Source organism: Chiloscyllium punctatum, chromosome 11, assembly GCF_047496795.1.
Source record: "Chiloscyllium punctatum isolate Juve2018m chromosome 11, sChiPun1.3, whole genome shotgun sequence".
NCBI lineage: Eukaryota > Metazoa > Chordata > Chondrichthyes > Orectolobiformes > Hemiscylliidae > Chiloscyllium > Chiloscyllium punctatum.
Window position 1 is genome coordinate 100,555,913 of NC_092749.1, and position 20,574 is coordinate 100,576,486.

Here is a 20,574-nt window from a genome sequence, read left to right on the forward strand (position 1 = left end):
ATTTTACTCTTTTGGGAAAGGAACCAATTTTACTAATGTAAACGAAGCATACTTTCTTCCCTTGGACTTTTACTTGAAAAAACTAACTTTCCAATCCAAAAATAGCATTTTAAAACTAATACATGGACATTATTCTACCAAAAATGAGTACAAATGCACAAATAAAAATGACCTAAATAATAAGCTATTTGGAATCTTATTGCAGTTGTAATCCAAAATAATTGAATAATCCTTCAATAAGTAAACTTTGACAATATTGGAGAAATATTTGAAATTTATCATTGGACAAAGCATTACCCTTGATTCCATATATAGACTGTATTATCTGACAGCAGTTCAAGTCTTTAAGTAGGAAAACTCCTCTTTCAATTCAATAGACTAGAATCTCTGATTAATGCAGATTATTTTGCTTCTAGGCTTGTGTGGAAGGCTCTGTGCCTTCTATAGCTGTGATGTTCATACCTGTAAAGAAGAAAACTGGGATCAGCTGTAGCTTTCAGAATAGTGCAGTGGGCTGAATTTTCCCAGTCCCTGAACAATCAAGACAATAGTGAGTCAGTTGGGAAAAATGGGATTCTTGAACAACCCAAAAAAAGTCAAATTTTCCACCCAAGGTTTGAATAACAAGATGAGAATTTTGCTATTAAGTGGCAAGAGGGCCATTTGCATGTGTTAACATCTTAATATGACCTATCTCACTTCATTTATGTGTAGTTTGCGCTCTCTCACGTGGAACATGGAAACTAGCTGGTGACAGTTCCTAATATGAAGGTCAGAACAGGCTCACCACTTATTCCTCCAGGCCTCTGTCTTGCCCAGCCATTCCCATTGCCTCATGACACAATCCATGAGCAGTAACCATTGCACAACTCCAACTCACTTAGAATACAGTTACCCACAGTTATATTGCATATAGGGTTAGGCCACTTTGCATATAGGGTCAGGTTGCCATCTCATGGATTGGAGCAGAGTGCATCTCAGGGTTCTTAGCTTGCTGACTTAGTACTCTATGCCTATTTGGAATGCTCACAGCATTCCTCAATTGCCTTACCTTGCCTTTTTTTGTGCATTACCATCACATTCAGGCAGCATGTCATCACATATGGATTGTCTTGGCTTTTACAATGGGCACAAAACCAGGCAACTTCCATGGTAGCCAGCAGGGATGAGTCAAGCGGTGGTTATGTTGTTTTATAGCACTGTGCTATGTCATTGTCACACCTGCAGCATTTGCCAGCAAACACACTGAGTGTGCTTTGATCAAAGGCCATGTCCCAAAGTAGAAGAGGAGTAGTCCTCAGTCAAATCAAGGAGTTCTGTCATCAGTCCAGGACCTTAGATGCAGTCATTTGGGTGCTTTGGACAGTCCAGGTCCTGGGTTCCATGTCATTATAGCAGTGGGCTACCATCATTCCCACAGAAAACAGTGAACAAGAGTAAATCAGTCAGGAGCTGCACAGATTGGACCTTTTGTTCCAATTCAGTCAGGGTGTAGGACACGGTTATTCCTAAACAATGATAAGGTGCTGTGCCACACTGGTCATTAGGGAAAGAATAATACTAAAATTGACAGGGTTCATAGTATGATACTCAGGATGGACAACCTGTGTAGCTTTATTTTTGTAATTCCAGTTACTATGGCAGGCTTTCACACAGGTGATGTAAAGTACCAATGCATTTACTATTGTGAGCTTCAATTTGCAATGATGTGTCACCTCTGCCATCTATATTCCCTCTGAAGCTTTCCTTCCCCCCACCCCCACTACCCCCATTACATTACATGCAATGTGAAACATGATGGACTATTTGTGGCTGGCAGCAATTGCCCTGACGCACAGTCGGGTTTTAAATATGACACTCATGACAGAAATCCTGGCAGGTCCCAGCCATGGTGGGCAATTACTACAGGTGAGCACTAGATGGCATAATAGAATTCAGACCCACTCAAGGGACTTAATAATAGGGAGATCTTTGTTAAAACAATTTGAGGTTGAATTTGGTTCAGCCTCCTGCCTATACTGAAATAACTGATTTGAGCTGACTCTTAATAATATCACTATTGGTTTCATAACCTTGAATTAAGGAAAAGAAAATCTAGGGCTGGTATTCATGCACCCCAGCTCAAAGTGCAGGTGCTTGGATACTCTATGGATAGTTTACAAGTATGTACTGCAGGCTTGATTTCTAACTCCTGTCAAAGGTATGGGAGAGGTGTGTACCAGAATGGACTTGGATTTTTGCTCCTTGCCACCACTAATTTGCACTGCTATATTTTAGCGTTAGAGAACTATTATTATACTATTTCATTGTAGAAACATGGACCATTCTATTTAATTGTATTAATCTTGACACAGCAAATGTGTGTCTTCACTGCAGTGATATTAGCACAGCCCTGAGGATACACAGAACAACTAACCTTTAATTAAATGTCAGATTTTTGTAAGGTCAGAGCCACATTTGAGTGTCATGGGGTTCTGTTCCTCAGAGATTATGTTGCTTCATTTTCTGTCAGCTGTACTAGACAATTTCTGACTGACATCCCTGTCATGCTAATATTGATATTGCCGTTAATCTTTTCTGGATTTCATCACATTCGCAAGGATAATGGCTGTGTGAAATAATGACAGAAAGTATATCAACAAGTTTGCACTTACATAGCACGATTCATATAAGCATTCCAAGACATTGTAGAAGTAAAATCAACAAAAATAGTCACTGAGACAAGCAAGGAGATGATGAGCTGGATTTTGATTTTTGGCTTGTGAGCTTGTCATCGAGGTGATTTTCCTGTTCCATCCATAATCCACACCATCACCTGACAATCAATGCCAGTTTCAAAGAGATGGCCAATTGTTGGCCAAATGGTGCATTTACTATCCAGTTTGGGGCAGTGGGCATGGAAAGGAAACCGGGTTTGAGTGTGACAGGCCCATTTTAAATGTCAAATGGCATTTACCTTGGATTGGAAGAAAGATAAATCAATGGGAAGGCTCTCATGCAATGGCAGCCAGTGGTACCTTTGGAGGTGATGACTGCATTGTATTTGCAGAGTGTAGAATTTCCAGAGATCAGTGAACCAGGCAAATAGGCAAGGCCAGACTTGCCTCTTAAAGTGGATAGCTGCAGCATTGTCAGCACATGTGGGTACAGTGTTGCAAGTGCTTTGGTGACCTTCTACGGGCTGGAATACCCAAACAAAAGGCATCTAATTCTGGAGTCACCAACACATCCAGAGGCTGAACAGCCTGAGGGCACATAGTGCCCTATAACATAGAAAATATTCATGCACTGAGCACTACTGAGCAATTGGAAAATTGCCCACCACCATCAAACGTGGAAGAAGGCTTCGTGGTCTTGACACTCTCACTCTTGATCTTGCAGGGAAAGTGAGCTTACAAGTACAGAAAAGTGCTAATTTAGGTGGTCGCGTGTCCTATCAAGTTATTCAAATATCTATGGTTAAAGCTGCCAATGTGAGAGCACATCAGAAAATTAGATATGGTGAACTGGGAGTTGTCAGTTCATGGCTGGTGAAGTGACCTTCCAATGTTCAGGTGATGACGATGGTGCTCTAGGTTCTTCAATTTCCTCCATGCCAATACATAACCTGTAATGGCTTGAAGCAGCTATAGAAGCAGCTTCTGACGAACGCAAATTTTCATTAACCCGCTTTTTATATTTACCACATGATCATTTGTGGATGGGGAGTCAGCTCATGACAATGTAAAGTTATTGTCTTCTTCAACAGAGGAAGAAGCCAGCACCAGCACATAAGTCAAGCATGTCCTCCACCAGCATATAGGCTCTCATGTCAGTGGGCCTCACACAGAGTTTATAACAGACAGCACAGGGTAATCAGCACTTCACTGAAGATGTGACAGAGGCAACGTAACCGGTAAGCTGGTCCTTCTCTAAAGATGAAGATCAGACAGCCATGCTCAGCTGGATGGAAATTCAGAGCCTCAGGAATCTGATACAAGGCAAGTCACCATGTAGCACTGGCAGGACACATGTGTTCAAATATTGGTGTTCCTAGAGAGAGGAAAGAATTGTGATTAGAGAATGGAAGAGTCCATCCATGAAATGTGCTCCATGAAGGCATACAAGCCCATGAATCAATGCCACGTTTGCAACTTTTGCCTGACCAGTGACAATGCTATTGTAAGGATATATGGAGAGAATGCCAGATGCACCCCTGGTGCAAGATACTTTTGGCATCCATGTAAGGGCTGAAGCAGTCAGCAAAGATGTTCAGGAATCCGATACTCCTGGGATCAGCTAGAAAGCCACAGCTTTACAGAGACGTCCTGTGACCAAGGCTACCCTTATTTCAATGTAGATGGAGCATCCTGTGGCAGAGCCTCCATTGGCACCATATCAAGATTGAATGCCTTGGGTCTCTCAACTGCATGCACTTCACCCCATCAAAGCAGACACTTGATGATTAGATCCAAATTTGTGTCATTTGATAGCATGAAGGCACAAGAGGAACAAACTAGAGTAAATTTGTTGAAAGAATATGTCAAGTGGAGTCTTGACTTCCAGGTAATGTGGGACACAATGGAAACTTGTATATTGTGTGAATTTCAGGTGAAATCACTCCTTCTGGAAAAAGTAGGTTCTGTGCCAAACTCATCCCAGGATTAGTTATCCTCAGGAGAAAACATGCATCAATTTGTGTCTTCTTTGCCTCCTTTCCATCCTGGTCAATGTTTTGAGGTTTCAGTTGAATCTGAGGAAGCCCTCCCAAGAATCTGCTTCACCAATATTTCCTCCACCTCTTTCTCCAAGCAAGTGTATGCCACTTGTTTTTATCCCTTCCTTCAAAGTCCATGCCGTGCGGTGCTGTGTTAGGAGTGAAGTCCAGACATAGAAGCAAATCCCACAGATCTCAACTCTGGTGGCCCAGTAAATGGTGAACTCAATGCAATCCAAAGCTGTGAGGTTGCAAGGTGTTAGTCAGGTCCACTACCATTCCCTTGAAAGGAACTATCAACACCATTACCACTTTATCAGCTACTAGCAAGGTGTGCCCCAGCAAAAGGTGAAAAACAATGTGTTCTTTGACATGGACACAGAATTCTGCTGCTTTAATAGGCCTGATGCTCCATCATGTCCAGAATACCCTAGTATACCCCATATTGACAGTATACCACATATTGACAGTATACCCCATATTGACAGTATACCACATATTGACAGTATACCCCATATTGACAGTATACCCCATATTGACAGTATACCACATATTGAAAAGTATCACATTTATGCCTTCCTTGTAGCTCTGTGTACCTTATAACCAGTGAACTGTATTTGCTATTGGAGTACCTGCTGCTCATTGCTATTCATCTCTAACTCAGAGTAGCTCTGCCCACTGTCCGGGAATGTTTTCCTTTTTACCAGAAGTGCTATAGTGGCTAGCTGGGCCCCCACCTGTGCTCCACCAACCCCTGGACGTTCACTCCCCCAAATATCACAAGATTCAACAGACCAAACCAGCTACTGCAGACCAAACCTCTGCACACTCTATCATGGTTTGCCACTCCATGAAGATGTCTGATTCCTTACACTTTTAATAGATCACTGTTAAATACTGGAGAAAGTGAGGACTGCAGATGCTGGAGATCAGAGTCAAAATGTGTGGCACTTGAAAAGCACAGCCAGTCAGGCAGCATCCAAGGAGTAGGCGAGTCGACATTTCAAGCATAATCTCTTCATCAGGAATGTGGGGGCCTGCTGAGAGATAAATAGGAGGGGGTGGGGCTGGGTGGAAGGAGTCTGGGAATATGACAGGTAGATGAAGGTGGGAGGGGGTGATGGTGATAGGTCAGAGCAGAGGGTGGAGGGGATGGGTGGGAAGGAACATGGACTGGTAGGACAGTTCAAGAGGGTAGTGCCGAGTTGGACCGTTGGATCTGGTATAAGGTGGGGGGAGGGGAGATGAGGAAACTGGTGCAATCGACATTGATGCCGTGTGATTGGACGGTCCCAAGGCAGAAGATGGGATGTTCTTTACTTATCTCATCTTCCAGCTTGGGATCCTTCAACCACATGGAATCAATGTCAGTTTCACCAGATGCCTCATCTACCCTCCTCCCATGTTATCCCAGATCCAATTCTCCAACTCGGCACCACCCTCTTGAACTGTCCTACCTGTCCATGTTCCTTCTATCTGCTCCACCGTCTGCTCTGACCTATCACCATCACCTCCCCCCCCACCTTCATCTACCTATCACATTCCTAGCTACCTTCCCCCAGCCCCACACCCCTCCCATTTATCTCTCAGCCCCATTGAACCCCCACCCCCACCCTGCCAACATTCCTGATGAAGAGATTATGCTGGAAACATCGACTCTTTAGATCCTCAAATGCTGCTTGACCGGCTGTTCTTTTCCAGCACTACACTTTTTCTCATGTTAAATACACCCACCTATTCTAGTTAGCTCCCTCCTGCAATGTCGTCTCCTCTTTATAAAAAGGTTGTGTCCTTGCATATTGCCCCAAATTCAACTTCTGACTTTCAGCAGAATCTCAACTGATTTGCTATAACCGTCAGTTGTTGACCCAACACTTTAAAGAGAGTTGCCGCTACATAATACCCGAAGTCTTCACCAAAATGTCTATGACCGCATGAGAACCGAGCACGCTGTACAGTGATGCAAAATTGTTAGCTTGCTCACCTCTATTTGGGATAATTCCTCAGCCTATGATCATTTGAGACAAAAGATTTGATCAAAAATGTAGATTTCTTGTGAGTGTTTTGAAGGAGAATAGAAAAATAGAGAGGTTAATACATTAAAAAGACATAAATGGGACTGAAATTTAAGCCTGGAAGAATAATCTTGTATTTCCATCACGAGTGTACATTTTTAATTAAACTTTTGGATTGGAAGTAAACTTTTTTTTTGTGCCAATACCACTTTTCTTGATTGGAAATCACTGAAGAAAGTTTATTTTGGCATGGTACTTGTCTAATTTATGACTGATTAATATTTATTATTGAATGAGTTGTTCAATAAATACATTCACTCAGGTAACCAAAGGAAACCTAACATTTGATTATTATTTCAGATAAATGATTACTTTTGTTTTTTAAAATATGTAACTATCATCAAAGAATAAGCATGATTATAGTTTACTACAAGTTTCACTTCATTTAATAATGATTGAGAAAGAATCTAAGCTTGCCTACAACTTTTGAAATTATTAAGAAATACTGAGAAATGCAAGTCTTAACAAAATAAAACATTACTTATATTAATTTCCACATAGTTCCTATAATTCTAATAATTGATGTTTTATTTCACTAAGTTAAATATTTCTCCCTAATTATTTTTCAGTTGCAACTTTCAAATGTAGATACAGTTACTTGCTATTACTCCATTTTACTGTTATAAAAGCATGCAAAAACCTAATTAAAAATGATCAGCTGATCCATGAAGCCTGTCAAATGTAGTCATGGTACAACTTCACATCATGACCACAAGTGTTCTTATTCACCAAATTATTTAATCTCCAGGCAAAGGTTAAAAAAACAATTTGAAAAATGTTTAGACTACTTGAGGGAAATTTTGGAAATTTATCTCCAATGGTGTTCAAAATATTTTCCAGGAGACTATGTTGATATTTCACCTTATTTCTTGATTATGCCACAAAGCTAGTCCTTTTATTTACTAAAAGCTGTTCTTTGGCTCACAGATACACCGTCCTTGATTTTTTTCAGAGGGGTAGTAAACCAGGCCGGGCTCCAATCAGTCTGATTTGGTACAGAGATGAAAAGGATAATGAGAGGCATTTTGTTTATAGGTACTTCAGGCCAAAGTGGTCATATTTTAGAATGACCTGTAGAATGAAAGGGGACTGGTCAGCTCTGTAGCTGAGCACTTTAGTTTAGTCCAGAACTGGTTGGGAGTTCAACAGTGAACTGTGTGGAAACTCTCTCTTCTACCCCTCTAACTTCAAGCTGTAAGCATCTGACCCTTTTTTGTACTGTGTTTTAAAGGGGTTATGGTTATTGGGACTATTGTGTATATTCAGAATAGCATACTTAAGTCTAGTTTGGATAGACTGGGTTCTGTCGGGGCTCTTTATTCTGTTTTCATGTTTTATTGTGTAATTTTGTGAACACATTTTTTGTCTGTTTTAAACCTGGGAGTCAACCTCGCTAACTTAATCCAGGTAATTTTCACTGTACACTTACCGAAACAAATTTCAAAGTTATACTCTGGGCTGCCTGCTTAAGAATGTTTTGAGTGATCTGGCCTAATCCATAACAGATTTTAGGCTCTTTGTGGGATTTTAAACAGCAAGTGGTAGGTGCTAGTGTCTTTATTTTGAGTGTTGGTTTGGTTAGGTAGGACAAAGCTTGGGATAGTAATGGCTCTTTCAGTCACCAAAGGTTTTCTGGATGTGGATGCGGTGACTTTGGAAGTTTTGCAAAACGTGAATAAGACCAAGCTGCAGGAATTAGCAGAGAAGCTGGATTTGGAACTGCCTGCTTCTGAGAGGAAAGAAGAGATAATTACAGCAGTGAAAAACAGGTGAAAAACTCAACTTTAAATGCATATGAGCTTGTCCCAGAAGCCAATTGACAACGTTTCAAGAATCTAAGGACGGACCTGGTCAAACCTATATTGAGTTTGAAAGGATCAAGCAGAGTAATTTTGATAGATAGATAAGAGCTTTAAAAATCGAGCAAAACTATGATGCCCTAGAGAGGTAGTTATTTTGGAGGAATTCAAAAATTTACTGCCTGAAGTAATGCAAACTCATGTGGAAGAGCAGAGATTTAAAACAGTAAGGTTAGCAAGAATTCCATCAGTCCCCTGCCTCAAACAAAAAGTGGGAATAAGTATTTATTAACAATAATGGATGTGTCAACTAGTTTCCAGAGGCAATCCCATTATGCAACATCACAGCAAAAACAGTTGTAGAAGAATTACTTAATTTTTTTATTAGATACAGACTGCCAATAGAGATCCAGTCAGATCAAGGATTAAATTTCACATCTAAACTATTCAAGGAGGTTATGGATACTTAGGGAATAAAGCAATTCAAATCTACTCTGTACCACCCAAAATTGTAGGGAGTGCTAGAGAGATGGCATCAAGCATTAAAGACCATGTTGAGGGCTTATTGTTGGGATTATCCAGATGATTGGGATAAGAGAGTTCTGTTTGTTTGATTAAAGTGAAATTAAATAGTCAGAATTCAGAGATCACCTATTTGGACTATGTGTCAAATTTTAAAGAGCTGGAGAGTTGGCTAAACAGTATGTAAAAGTACCACAGCACACAATGAAATAGGACGCGAATAAGAAATCACAAATTCACAATTTTGCAATTGGGGATAAGGTATTGGTGTAACTTCCAGTGACAGGTGAGCCTTCAAAAGCGAGGTTTAGTGAACTTTATCAAAGTGAGAGGAAATTGAGTGAGTTGAACTACTTGATAAGGAATCCAGACAGGAAGAAATCTCACAGAGTGTTGTCATGTGAATATGCTCGAAAGGTATTTTGACAGGGAAGAAAAGCAAGAGGAGAAGGTGTTAATGATGACAGCATAGATGGAAGAACAAAGTTCAGAGGATTCTGAATAGGACATTCCTCAAATCAAATTGGACAATGAGGAAGTTGACAAAAATTGGGATAAATTATTGAGTTATCTCCCACAAGAAAATCAAATGACCTGAAAGAGTTATTGCTATAACATGGGGAGATTTGCGGAAATAAACTGGGAAGTACTAACCTAATTGTGTATGATGTAGATATAGGAGATGCTATTCCGATTAAACAACATCCTTATAGGCATAATCCTCTAAAGTTGGCACAGGTTCAGAAGGACAAAGAGTGCATGCTCCAAGATAGCATAATCCAAGTGAGTTACAATGACTGAAGCTCACTCATAGTCATGGTACCAAAGCCAGATGGTATCCAACAATTATGTGTGGACTGTCGCAAAGTCAACCCGGTTACAAAGACTGACGCATATCCAACTCCGCAATTGGAGTACTGTGTCAAAAAAGTGGGACAAGCAACTTACATTTCTAAGTTGGACTTGCTCAGAGGCTACTGGCAAGTACCTTTGTCAGAGAAAGCAAAGGCAATTTCGGCTTTCGTAACACCAAATGGACTATATCAGTTCAAAGTCATGTCATTTGGTATGAAAAACACACCAGCCACATTTCAGAGACTGACTAATAAGGTCATTGCTGGATTACCCAAATGTGCTGTTTACATTGATGACCTGGTGATTTTTAGTCACTCATGGATAGAACATTTATAGTGTTTATTGGACTAGTTTGATCGACTTCGGAAGGCAGGCTTGGTGGTAAACCTTGCTAAAAGTGAATTTGCCAAAGCCGGAGTCACTTTACTGAGCCATGTTGTTGAACCAGTGGCCCCACGGGATGCAAAAATGAAAGTAATTAGGGAATTTCCCACACCGTTGATGAAAAGAGCATCAATTGTGGGATTGAGTGGATTTTATGGCAAGTTTGTGCTGAACTTTAGCAGTGTGGCTGCTCCATCCACTGTATTGTTAAGGAAAGGGCAAGAAGTTTCAGTGGACAGCGGACTTTCAAAAGGCATGTGACAGTCTAAAAACTGTGTTAACCAGTGCCCCAGTATTAACCACACCAGATTACACAAAACCTTTCAAGTTGGCTAACGATGCCAGTGATGTGGGTGTTGGTGCAGTGCTCCTGCAGGAGGATGACAAAAGGATAGAAAGACCCATCACGCATTTTTCTGGAAGTTGAATGTTCATCAACAGAAATATTCAACAGTGGAAAAAGAGACTTTAAGTTTGGTGTTGGCATTACAATATTTCAGTGTTTATATTACCAGCAATGCATCTGAGACAATCGTATACACTGATAACAGCCCATTGACGTTTGTGAAAAAATTTAAGAACAAAAATGCCAGACGGTTTAGATGGAGTTTGTTGTTGCAGCCATTCAGTTTGACAATTATGCATGTGACAGGTCGCGAAAACATGATGGCTAATGCATTATCGAGACTCAAATGAGATATGGAGGCATTTGGTAGCAGGAATAATGCAGCCTGAATTTGCATGTGGTTCTGCACGTTTGCACGTTTATAGTTAGTAGAGTGGATAGGTGTGTTTAGACTACTAACCGGGTTTTCGAAGGGTTAAAAATCAAGCCACCTTTTGATATTGATGATTCATTTTTTTAAGGGGGCAATTGTCACAAAACTAATCTTTTTTTCCTAAAATCTGTTCCTTTTCTCAAGGATACACTGTCCTTGATTTTTTTCAGAGTGATAATAAACCAGGCCGGGCTCCAATCAGTCTGGTTTGGTACAGAAATGAAAAGGATTTTGAGAGGCCTTTTGTTTATATGTAAACATATGAGACTTCAGACCAATGTGGTCATGTTTTAGAAGTGACCTCTATAGTGAAAGGGGACTGGTCAGCTCTCTAGCTGAGCAGTTTAGTTCAGTCCAGAAGTGGTTGGGAGTTCAACAGTGAACTGTGTGGAAACTCTCTCTTCTGCCCTTTTAACTTCAATCTGTAAGCATTTGACTCTTTCTGTACTGTGTTTTACAGGGGGTTTGCTTATTGGGACTGTGGTGTCTATTTGGAACAGCATATTTAAGTCTAGCTTGGATCGAATGAGTTCTGTTGGGGTTCTTTATTCTGTTCTTCGTGTTTCTTTGTAATTTTATGAATAAATTTTTTGTCTGTTTTAAACCTGGTAGTCAACCTCGCTAACTTAATTCGAGTAATTTTCACTGTACACTTACTGAAACAGATTTCAAAGTTATGGTCTGGGCTGTCTGCTTAAGAATGTTTCAAGTGGTCTGGCCTAGTTCATAACAATTAATCTAAAGTAGTTTGCACTCTTAATGAAATGAAACTGTTTTACCTTTCAGCTTGTGAAATGATACATCCCTTTTGGTTAATAGTGACTCCAATATCTAACTCCAAAAGTAGCCTGAAGATTATTACCCAACAATAACTAGAACTCTTACCAATTTTTATAAATGCACCACAGAAATCATCCTAACTGGATGCATCATAGCTTGGTATGGTAACTGCTTTGCCCGAGACCACAAGAAACTATAGAGTTGTGAACACAGCCCAATCCATCATGAAAACCAGCCTTCTTTCTATTGAGCTGAAAAATGTGTTGCTGGAAAAGCGCAGCAGGTCAGGTAACATCCAATGAGCAGGAGAATCAAAGTTTCAGGCATAAGCCCTTCTTCAGGAATGAGCTTCATTCCTGAAGAAGGGATTATGCCTGAAACGTTGATTCGCCTGCTCCTTGGATGCTGCCTGACCTGCTGCGCTTTTCCAGCAGCACATTTTTCAGCTCTGATCTCCAGCATCTGCAGTCCTCACTTTCTCCTTCTTCCTGTTGACTCCGTCTACAGTTCCCGCTGCCTCGGGAAAGCAGCCGACATCATCAAAGATCAATCCTACCCAGCTATACTCTCTTCCATCAGGCAGAAAATACAAATGTTTGAAAACACATACCAGCACACTTAAGAGTAGCTTCTTCCCTGTTGTTGTCAGACTTAAGAAGAGACCTCTCATTTATTAGAGTTGATCTTTCTCTGCAGCTGTAACATTATATTTTGCATTCTGTTCTATTACCATTATATACTTATATAAGGTATCATTTGTCTGGTTAGCATGCAAAACAACACTTTTCACTGTATCTCAGTACATATGACAATAATAAATCAAATCAAAATATAAATGCCAACATTATATTAATTAGTCTGTTAGATTTATCTTCATGAAAACATACTGAGGTTAATAGCTATCAAAATCACTGATGTGCGAACTGAACACAGAGAGTGATGTGTTCTCTGCATTGGACACATTCATGAAGTGCAAGTCCCTGAATCTTCAACTTGATAAAATAGAGCTTTCCAAGAAAAATGTTAACTCTCTGAGAAGGTCTTATTTAAAAGTAATTATTAATGTAGAACATGCCCTCAAAGAATTCATTGACCAGATTATTCTCAGAGATTTTTGAAGAAAATGTGATGGTGACAGAACCTATTATCAATGGATGAGGATAAAATGCAGTGGTATCTAGACAGTATTGCAGTCAGTAATGAAACATTTTCTCTTTTCAGCTATCTAAGTGAGCCTTGGTGCATGAGTATATATCATGATCGTTTCATGGACTTCAAACAAGAAGTGCGGCAGTTAATGGAATCCCACAAGGTATCTCATTCTCTTTTATGGTTACTGTTTTGAAAGTGCAAACATATTTTCACAATACAAAAGAAAAGAACTGTGGAATACTGCTGAAATCCAAACTAAAAACGGAAATTGCTGGAAATACCCAGCAGGACAAATAGAATTTACGGAGACTGAAGTGGCTAGAGACTGAACTTAGTAAATTAAAAGCAGAAGTGAAGAATAATCAGCACAATTTACTTTATAGTTTCCTGACTGCTGATTGTTTATTCCTGTGTGAACAGGTTGCTCGCCACCTGGTATAGTAACGTGACAGCGGGGTGGCGGGGAGGGGGATTTACGCTTTATTGTTTTAATTTGAGTTTTACTGACAGTGCTGGAAATCTGAGGCAGGCTCTCTACCTAGCCCACTTCGGGAACTGGCAGCATACTCAGCTGTTCCAAGGAAGCCTACACACACACACACAGAGTAAAAATTGTGCATATTACATGCTGTAATGTCAGGATATTTTTGCACCTTTGGCTATCCAATGCCAAATGTTGCTGTAATTATAAACCCAGTGTTCACCAGCCAAGTCATTACATGATTTTGTGGTGGTAGCCATTTTGCAACTAAAGAAAGCAAATTTTGTTAAATGTTGCCATTAGGCAGTAAAGAACTTAAATATTTTTGCAAAAAGAGGCACTTTGTCAAAACTTTTATCTTCCAAGAAAAAACAATGTGAATAGAAAACAAAATTTGTAGTTTATGAGAGAGAGCACAGAATGGTTTCCAAGTTGACTTTGATTAGTCAGGATGTTGCCATGGAGAATGTACAGGTTACATAAAAGTATGCGCATTCTCCATGGCCCTTGAGCCAGTTTTCACTCTGATCATCAAGCTCAATACCCTGCCTTCCCCCTATATCCCTTGATCTCTTTAGCCTCAAGTATTATATCTTCCTCCTTCTTGAAAACACGATGCTTTGGCCTCAATCACATTCTGTGGTATTGAATTCCACAGGCTCACCTCTCTCTGGGTGAACAAATTACTCCTCATCTCAGTCATAAAAGGTTTACCCCTTATCCTTAAACTATGACCCCTGCTTCTAGATTTGCTCACCATCAGGAACATATTCATGCATCTAACCTGTCTAATCCAGTTAGAATTTTATGGTTTCTGTGAGATTTCCTGTCATTCTTCTAAACTCCAGTGAACACAATCGTAATCAACACAATTTCTCTTCTGCCATCCTAGGAATCGATTGGTAAACCTTTTCTGCACTCCCTATATAGCAAGAACATCCACATTATTTCAGGTGTGGCCTCACCAAACCCTGTATAATTGCAACAAGATATCCTTGTTACTGTACTCAAATCCTTTTGCTATGAAGGTCAATATATAGTTTGCCTTATTTACTGCCTGTTGCACCTGCACACTTACGTTCAGTGACTGCTGCACGAGGACTCCCAGGTCTGTTGAATATTGCCCTTGCTCAATTCACAGCCATTCACATCATAATCTATCTTCCTATTTTTGCTACCAAAGTGGATAACCTCACATCTATCCACATTATACTGCATCTGCCATGCATTTGTCCACTTACTCAACCTGTCCGAATTACACTACAACATCTCTGCATCCTCCTCACAGCTCACCCTTTCACCCAGCTTTGTGTGAAAAATTTGAGACATTACATTTAGTTCCCTCGTCTAAATCGTTAACATATGAATAGATGGTGTCCTCGGCTGGCTAGCCACCACCTGCCATTCAGAAAAAGACCCATGTATTCCTACTGTTTATTTCCTGTCTGCCAACTAATTTTCTATCCATCTGAAAGCACTACCCAAACTCATGCACTTTAATTGTACACATTATTCTCTTCTGTGGGACTTTGGAAAAAGCCTTCTGAAAGTCCGAATGGACCACATCCATTGGTTGCCCGATCAACTCTAATAGTTACATCCTGGAAGAATCCAAGATTTTTCAAGCATGATTTCACTTGTGTAAATACATAATGATGTCCTACAGATCTCTACAAATTTCACGTAAACTGTAAACCAGGCAGGTTGACTCTGATTGATCAAGGCATTACCATAAGAAATTAAACAGAGAATGACTGTCACTTATTTTGTTGTGTGAAAACAGGCAGTTATGTATGTACCTGTGAAGAAGAGAGCCCCATGTATTAGTTCATGTAGTTTTCTATATCAAATCCTGGTAACCATTAAAAATCACACAACATCAGGTTATATTCCAACTGGCTAGCTTCCAAATAAATCTGTGGGACTATAACCTGGTGTTGAGGGTGATTTTTAACTTTGTTCATTCCAATCCAACAGCGGCTCCTCCACGTACTGGAAACCCAACTGACAACTCTAATTTGATTGTCAGCATAATCTTTGTGTATTTAGGATTTAGCAAGTGTTGCCCAGTCACAGTCACCACACCAGTACTGAAACTCAGATAGTTGTGCCACTAACAGGATGTTGTCATCAAGCCAAAACATTCTTCCAATCACACCAACGGATCATTCGATAAATAAATGCCAATGTGGTGCTCGATACGTAGGCCGTACGGGTCAAAGACCTGGAGATTATATCAAACAGCACAGCTCCTTGAATATTCATAATAAGCAAGGTGCTGACTGTCCCCAGTCAGCGCGTTCCCTGTCTAAACAGGAAACAGGTTAAGCTGATCTCGCTGGTGTTGGTACCTCCCATCAGTACTTCCAATCCATATTTCCTTTCAAAACAGTTATGACACTAACTGTTTTTTCAAAAAGGTTATGAAGTGTTTTGGAACACACTGAGCGCACCAAAAGCATAATATAAATGTTTATTTTCTCTGTGTTGTGAGACTCTGTCACCTGCCTATGGGAGTGCATGGAAATGATGTTTATACCGGTTCACGGAGGAAAATGTGTTTTAGCTAATATTTATTCATCGTTTGCTGCTAATGGGGACCTATCTGTGCGCGTGTGGCTAATTAGCTGTGAAGGTTTTGGAATGCGTCGTGTTAATTATGAGTGAAGATGATTCCTTTATTTGACCATGTTTTGACCTGCCCTTTGCAGTTTCTTGAGGAAAGTGTGAATTTTCGTTCAGTTTATGGTCCAGTTAAGTCTGAAGCTGAGGCCTGTGAAATAATGTTTGTTGGGTCTATTGTGATTGTTTTTTTGTTTGATAAATCACAGTGAAATCAGCGAGCTTGGTCGTCATAAGATTGTTTTATTTTTCTCTTTCACCGCAAGGTGAATGTCGAGGAGCCTATCGAGGATCTGGTTCGTCGGATAGCGGATGGAGAGCTGCTGGTACCAGGAAACACCAAGGAATATTTGGAGCAGCAATTTGCGAAAAACGGTTACCAGAAGTTGGTAGAAAAAAGCCTCCTAAACTACCTGAGCTACAATCGTTACCACCTCCCAATGTTTGCAAGGCCGGGTATTGTTTAGATATCAAGAGTGAGGGAGGGGTTTGTATTGAAATTAATTTCTCTTTTAATGTTTGCTCAGTCCAGAAAACTTTGCCAATGATTAATAATGTCCAGTTTAATGGACATTAACTTTGTACACCCCAGTCCAACACCAACATCGCCAAATCAGTTTATTGGAGGCACGCTGTTGATGCACTTAGCCAGAAGATGGCGCACGATTACAAGGCTAATGGATGGGAGGTGGAAGACCCCCCACCTCTCTCTCTCTCTCCCCACAAGATTTCGTTTCCTTTAAAATGTTTACTCGAGTGTAGCTTTTCGTATATAACAAATAAAGCGGGTGTTCATTTCCTCGAATGCACGGTGTTTGTCAGTCTTGTGCACCGTTTTGCCCCTGCATTCAGCATGAAGCTGGTCGGGAAACAACACCTGATCCACACACACAGGCAACAGGAAGAACATGGGTGTGGGGGGGTCTCTTTCCAGAGAAATTTCACCCTGAACAAGAGGGTGTGGACCATATGCAAAGTTAATACTGAAAAGATTATTCTTTCACGTGTTACTCTTGGCGATGAGCTTGTGGTATTTTCGCCGCACTATTAATAGAGACAAAAAAAAACTGCAGGTGCTGGAAATGTGAAACAAAAACAGAAAGGTTCGGAGAAATTCAGTCAGTCTGGTAGTCTTTGTGGAGAGAGAAACGGTTAATGTTCATTAACTCGAAACGTTATCTCTGTTTACTCTCCACTGGCGCTGCCAGACCGACCGACTTTCTCCAGCCCTCTCAGTTTTTAAAATTCTGTTTATTAATTCAGAGACCAAGGTAATGTTCTGGGAGAGGGTTCGACCTCTACCTGGCAGATGGTAGAATTTGAACTCAGCAAACATCTGGAATTAAGAGTCTAATGACCATGAAACAATTTGGCGATTGTGGGGAAACCCCTTTTGGCTCAGGGAAGGAAATCTGCTCACCTTCCCTGGTCTGGCCTACATGTGACTCCAGACCCATAGTAATGTGGGTGACTCTTAACTGCCCCCTGGGCAATTAGGATCGGGTAATAAATGCTGGCCCGGGTAAGGAGGTCACACACATCCTGTGAATGAATATTTAAAAAGTGAACCTTCAAACCGGAATCAATTACACCAGAAATCACTTCACAGCTGTGACTGACTTAGTTCACATTTAAAAGCTGTTGCCTGGACAATTTTTTTAAAAATCCAGTGATGGTGATTATTTTCCAGTCCCCGTATTGTTTTGCCTTTAACACTTGCTGACTGTTTAAGTGGGACAAGGGATAATGAGATTGTATGTACGCCCCATTTCAGTAATTCCAAGCGATGGTTCACTGGACAGGGCCTTCCAGCTCGCAAGCTGCAAAGAGCATCGATTGACCTGAGTCTCTCTGGACGAACCCCATTTGGGTGTTTCCCGTCGGCTGAAACGTTTAGCTATAACCCCCTGTGAGCGCTGACTGAAGGCGACACATGGAGATTTATTAACAGATCGGAAGAGTCCCGTGGAGTTTCAGATTCCCCAAATGTGAATGTTCTCTTAAAAAAAAACAAATGTTTCTGCCGTTTTCCAACACTTTAACAATGAAATGACATTGTCCTTTCGGGAACATGTCACCGAAGATGGGCTTTACCGTTCATTCTGGAATTAAAAAATAAAACTGGGCATTATTTAGATCAAGGTAGAGAGAATATTCCCGAAGGAATAAAAGTTTCGCTTTCAAATGGGTGGGGGGGGGGGGGGTGCATTTGTAATCGACCGTTACATTTTGTACATGTATTGATAATATTTATCAGCAGACAGGCGGCTGGGGTGTTTGTTCTTGTGATGAATGTGGAAAGGTCTCTGATAGATGTAGATCTTCCTGTTGGGATCGGTGTGTGGCCTTCCAGCCTGTGGGTTGGGTTTCTCTCTCTCTCTCTCTCTGAGTTTGTCGCTGGGTTGTGTGCACACGGCTGGTGGTGATAAGGCAAGTCCGGGTGTGTACTTTACTAAAAGGAGCCTTAAGCCACATAGCAACCTGCAGCTGTATGTTAATGAGCGTGTGTGTGTGTGTGTGCAGTGGAGCCGCCTCACAATCCAAGCATCGTCTCTCTGACCAGTAACGCCCTCGAGAAACCAAAAGTCCCCCCCCAGAAACGGACAGCAAAAAAAAAGAGATAAAATCTCCATCTCCTCTCCGGAACGCGGCACAAACAGTTTCACGAAGACGGTGTAGATTTTAGGTTCAGAATTTGTTCAAAACGCGCCGAGCGAAATCACTTCAACAAGTAGCCAACCAACATCCAAGGTATGGAGCAGGAAAATAAAGTCTTAACTCAGAGCTTTCTCTGAAAACCTGAGAAGGTAATAACTAATGGACCGCTGTATTGAATGAAAACCCGCCCGATTAGGCTGCATTCATCTCGCTTAATTCTCCAAGTGTGTCCCCCACCTTGTTTGTTTTTAACCATATTGGATTCCCCAAGTGTTTGTACCAGGGAGAAACATTGTACGTGTGTAGATTGTATTGGGAGGTGGACGCTGATTTCAAAGCAAAGGCGATCACTGGAAGTTACAAAGAAAACATACCAGTGCAGAAGATTTAATATTCCCATTTGCTAAGACCCCACTTTTAAATCCGGTTCCAACCGAAAGGCAGATTGCCCAGCACGAACATGGTCTGCACTGAACAGGTTCAATTCAATCCGATTTTAAAGTCGGCTGATTCTTTTTATTGCATCAAGATTAGAGTGGTGCTGGAAAAGCACAGCAGGTCAGGCAGCATCCGAGGAGCAGGAAAATCGACGTTTCGGGCAAAAGCCCTTTCCTGTTCCTCGGATGCTGCCTGACCTCCTGTGCTTTTCTAGCACCACTCTAATCTTGACTCTAATCTCCAGCATCTCCAGTACCCATTTTCGCCTTGTTTATATTATTTTTGCCCCAAAACTTGCCCAGTGCGAGTTAAAAACTAGGATAAAAACGCCACCATTAGTTCTGAGGGTCACTGGACCCCTGCTGAGTTCCTCCAGCATTTTCTGTTTTTGTTTCTGACCTACCAGGGAGGCAATGTCCTAGTGGTATTATCGCTAGACTATTCATTCAGAGACCCAGATCATGTCTTGGGCAGAGGGTGAAATTTGAATTCAATAAAAATCTGGAAGTAAGCTTCCTAATGATTTCCAATTGTTGGGTAAATCCCATCTGGTTCACTAATGTACTTTAGGGAAGGAAATTGCCATCCTTACCTGGTCTGGCCTACATGTGATTCCAGATCCACAGCAATGTGGGGTTGGCTCTGAACTGCCCTCTGGGCAATTAGAGTTGGGCAGTAAATGATGGTTTAGCCAGCTTAGCCCACAAATGAATAAGAAAGTGAACAGTTCCAGCAGCTCTTCCGGTTGTTTTTTTTAAAAGTCAGATGTTTTTCTGCGGTTAAATTGAGCCAGGGTCTGAGAAGGAGTAAATTCAAGGTAAAATGTCCTTACTGTTTGGAAACGGCGTGGTTTCCAATTCCAAAGCCCCACAGAGATACAAGCATAAGAATCAACAAAAATAAAAGTTTAGGTACACTTTCCATTTAAGGACGCAGCCCCTTAAAATTAGACGTTGAGATTTTTTTAAAAGTGTCAACATCTGAAATGAATGACGCAAGTTGGAAATATCTCATTTGTCTTTTTTATTTCAAATATATATACTTTATTCATAAAAATCTATTTGCACATGTACATTGTCACAAAAGCAGTTCGGTTCTGTGCAGTTGCATATCAAATAAATAAACAAAACATTGGACTTGGACTCTAACCGAAAAAAAAAGTCAACTCCTAGATTTTTATTTCAAAAAATATACTTTATTCATAAAACAAATCTCTGTTTATATACATTGTCACAAAAGCAGTTCGGTTCTGTACAGTTGCATAAAAAGTAAACAAACACAACACTGGACTCTGTCTCCATCCACACAAAAAAAGTCAAGTCCACAGCCAGTA

General features: G+C 40.7%; 1 protein-coding gene across 1 annotated transcript in view; it reads left to right on the top strand.

Annotated features, from left to right (window-relative positions):
• Window positions 1-16,927, top strand: part of cfap61 (cilia and flagella associated protein 61) — a 250,290-nt gene extending 233,363 nt beyond the window's left edge. The window contains exons 25-26 of the mRNA XM_072581649.1: window positions 13,112-13,202; window positions 16,412-16,927. Of these exons, the coding sequence (XP_072437750.1) occupies window positions 13,112-13,202; window positions 16,412-16,612 (292 nt within the window). The 3' untranslated portion in view covers window positions 16,613-16,927. The remainder of the gene's footprint in view (window positions 1-13,111; window positions 13,203-16,411) is intronic.
• Window positions 16,928-20,574: the final 3,647 nt, after the last annotated feature.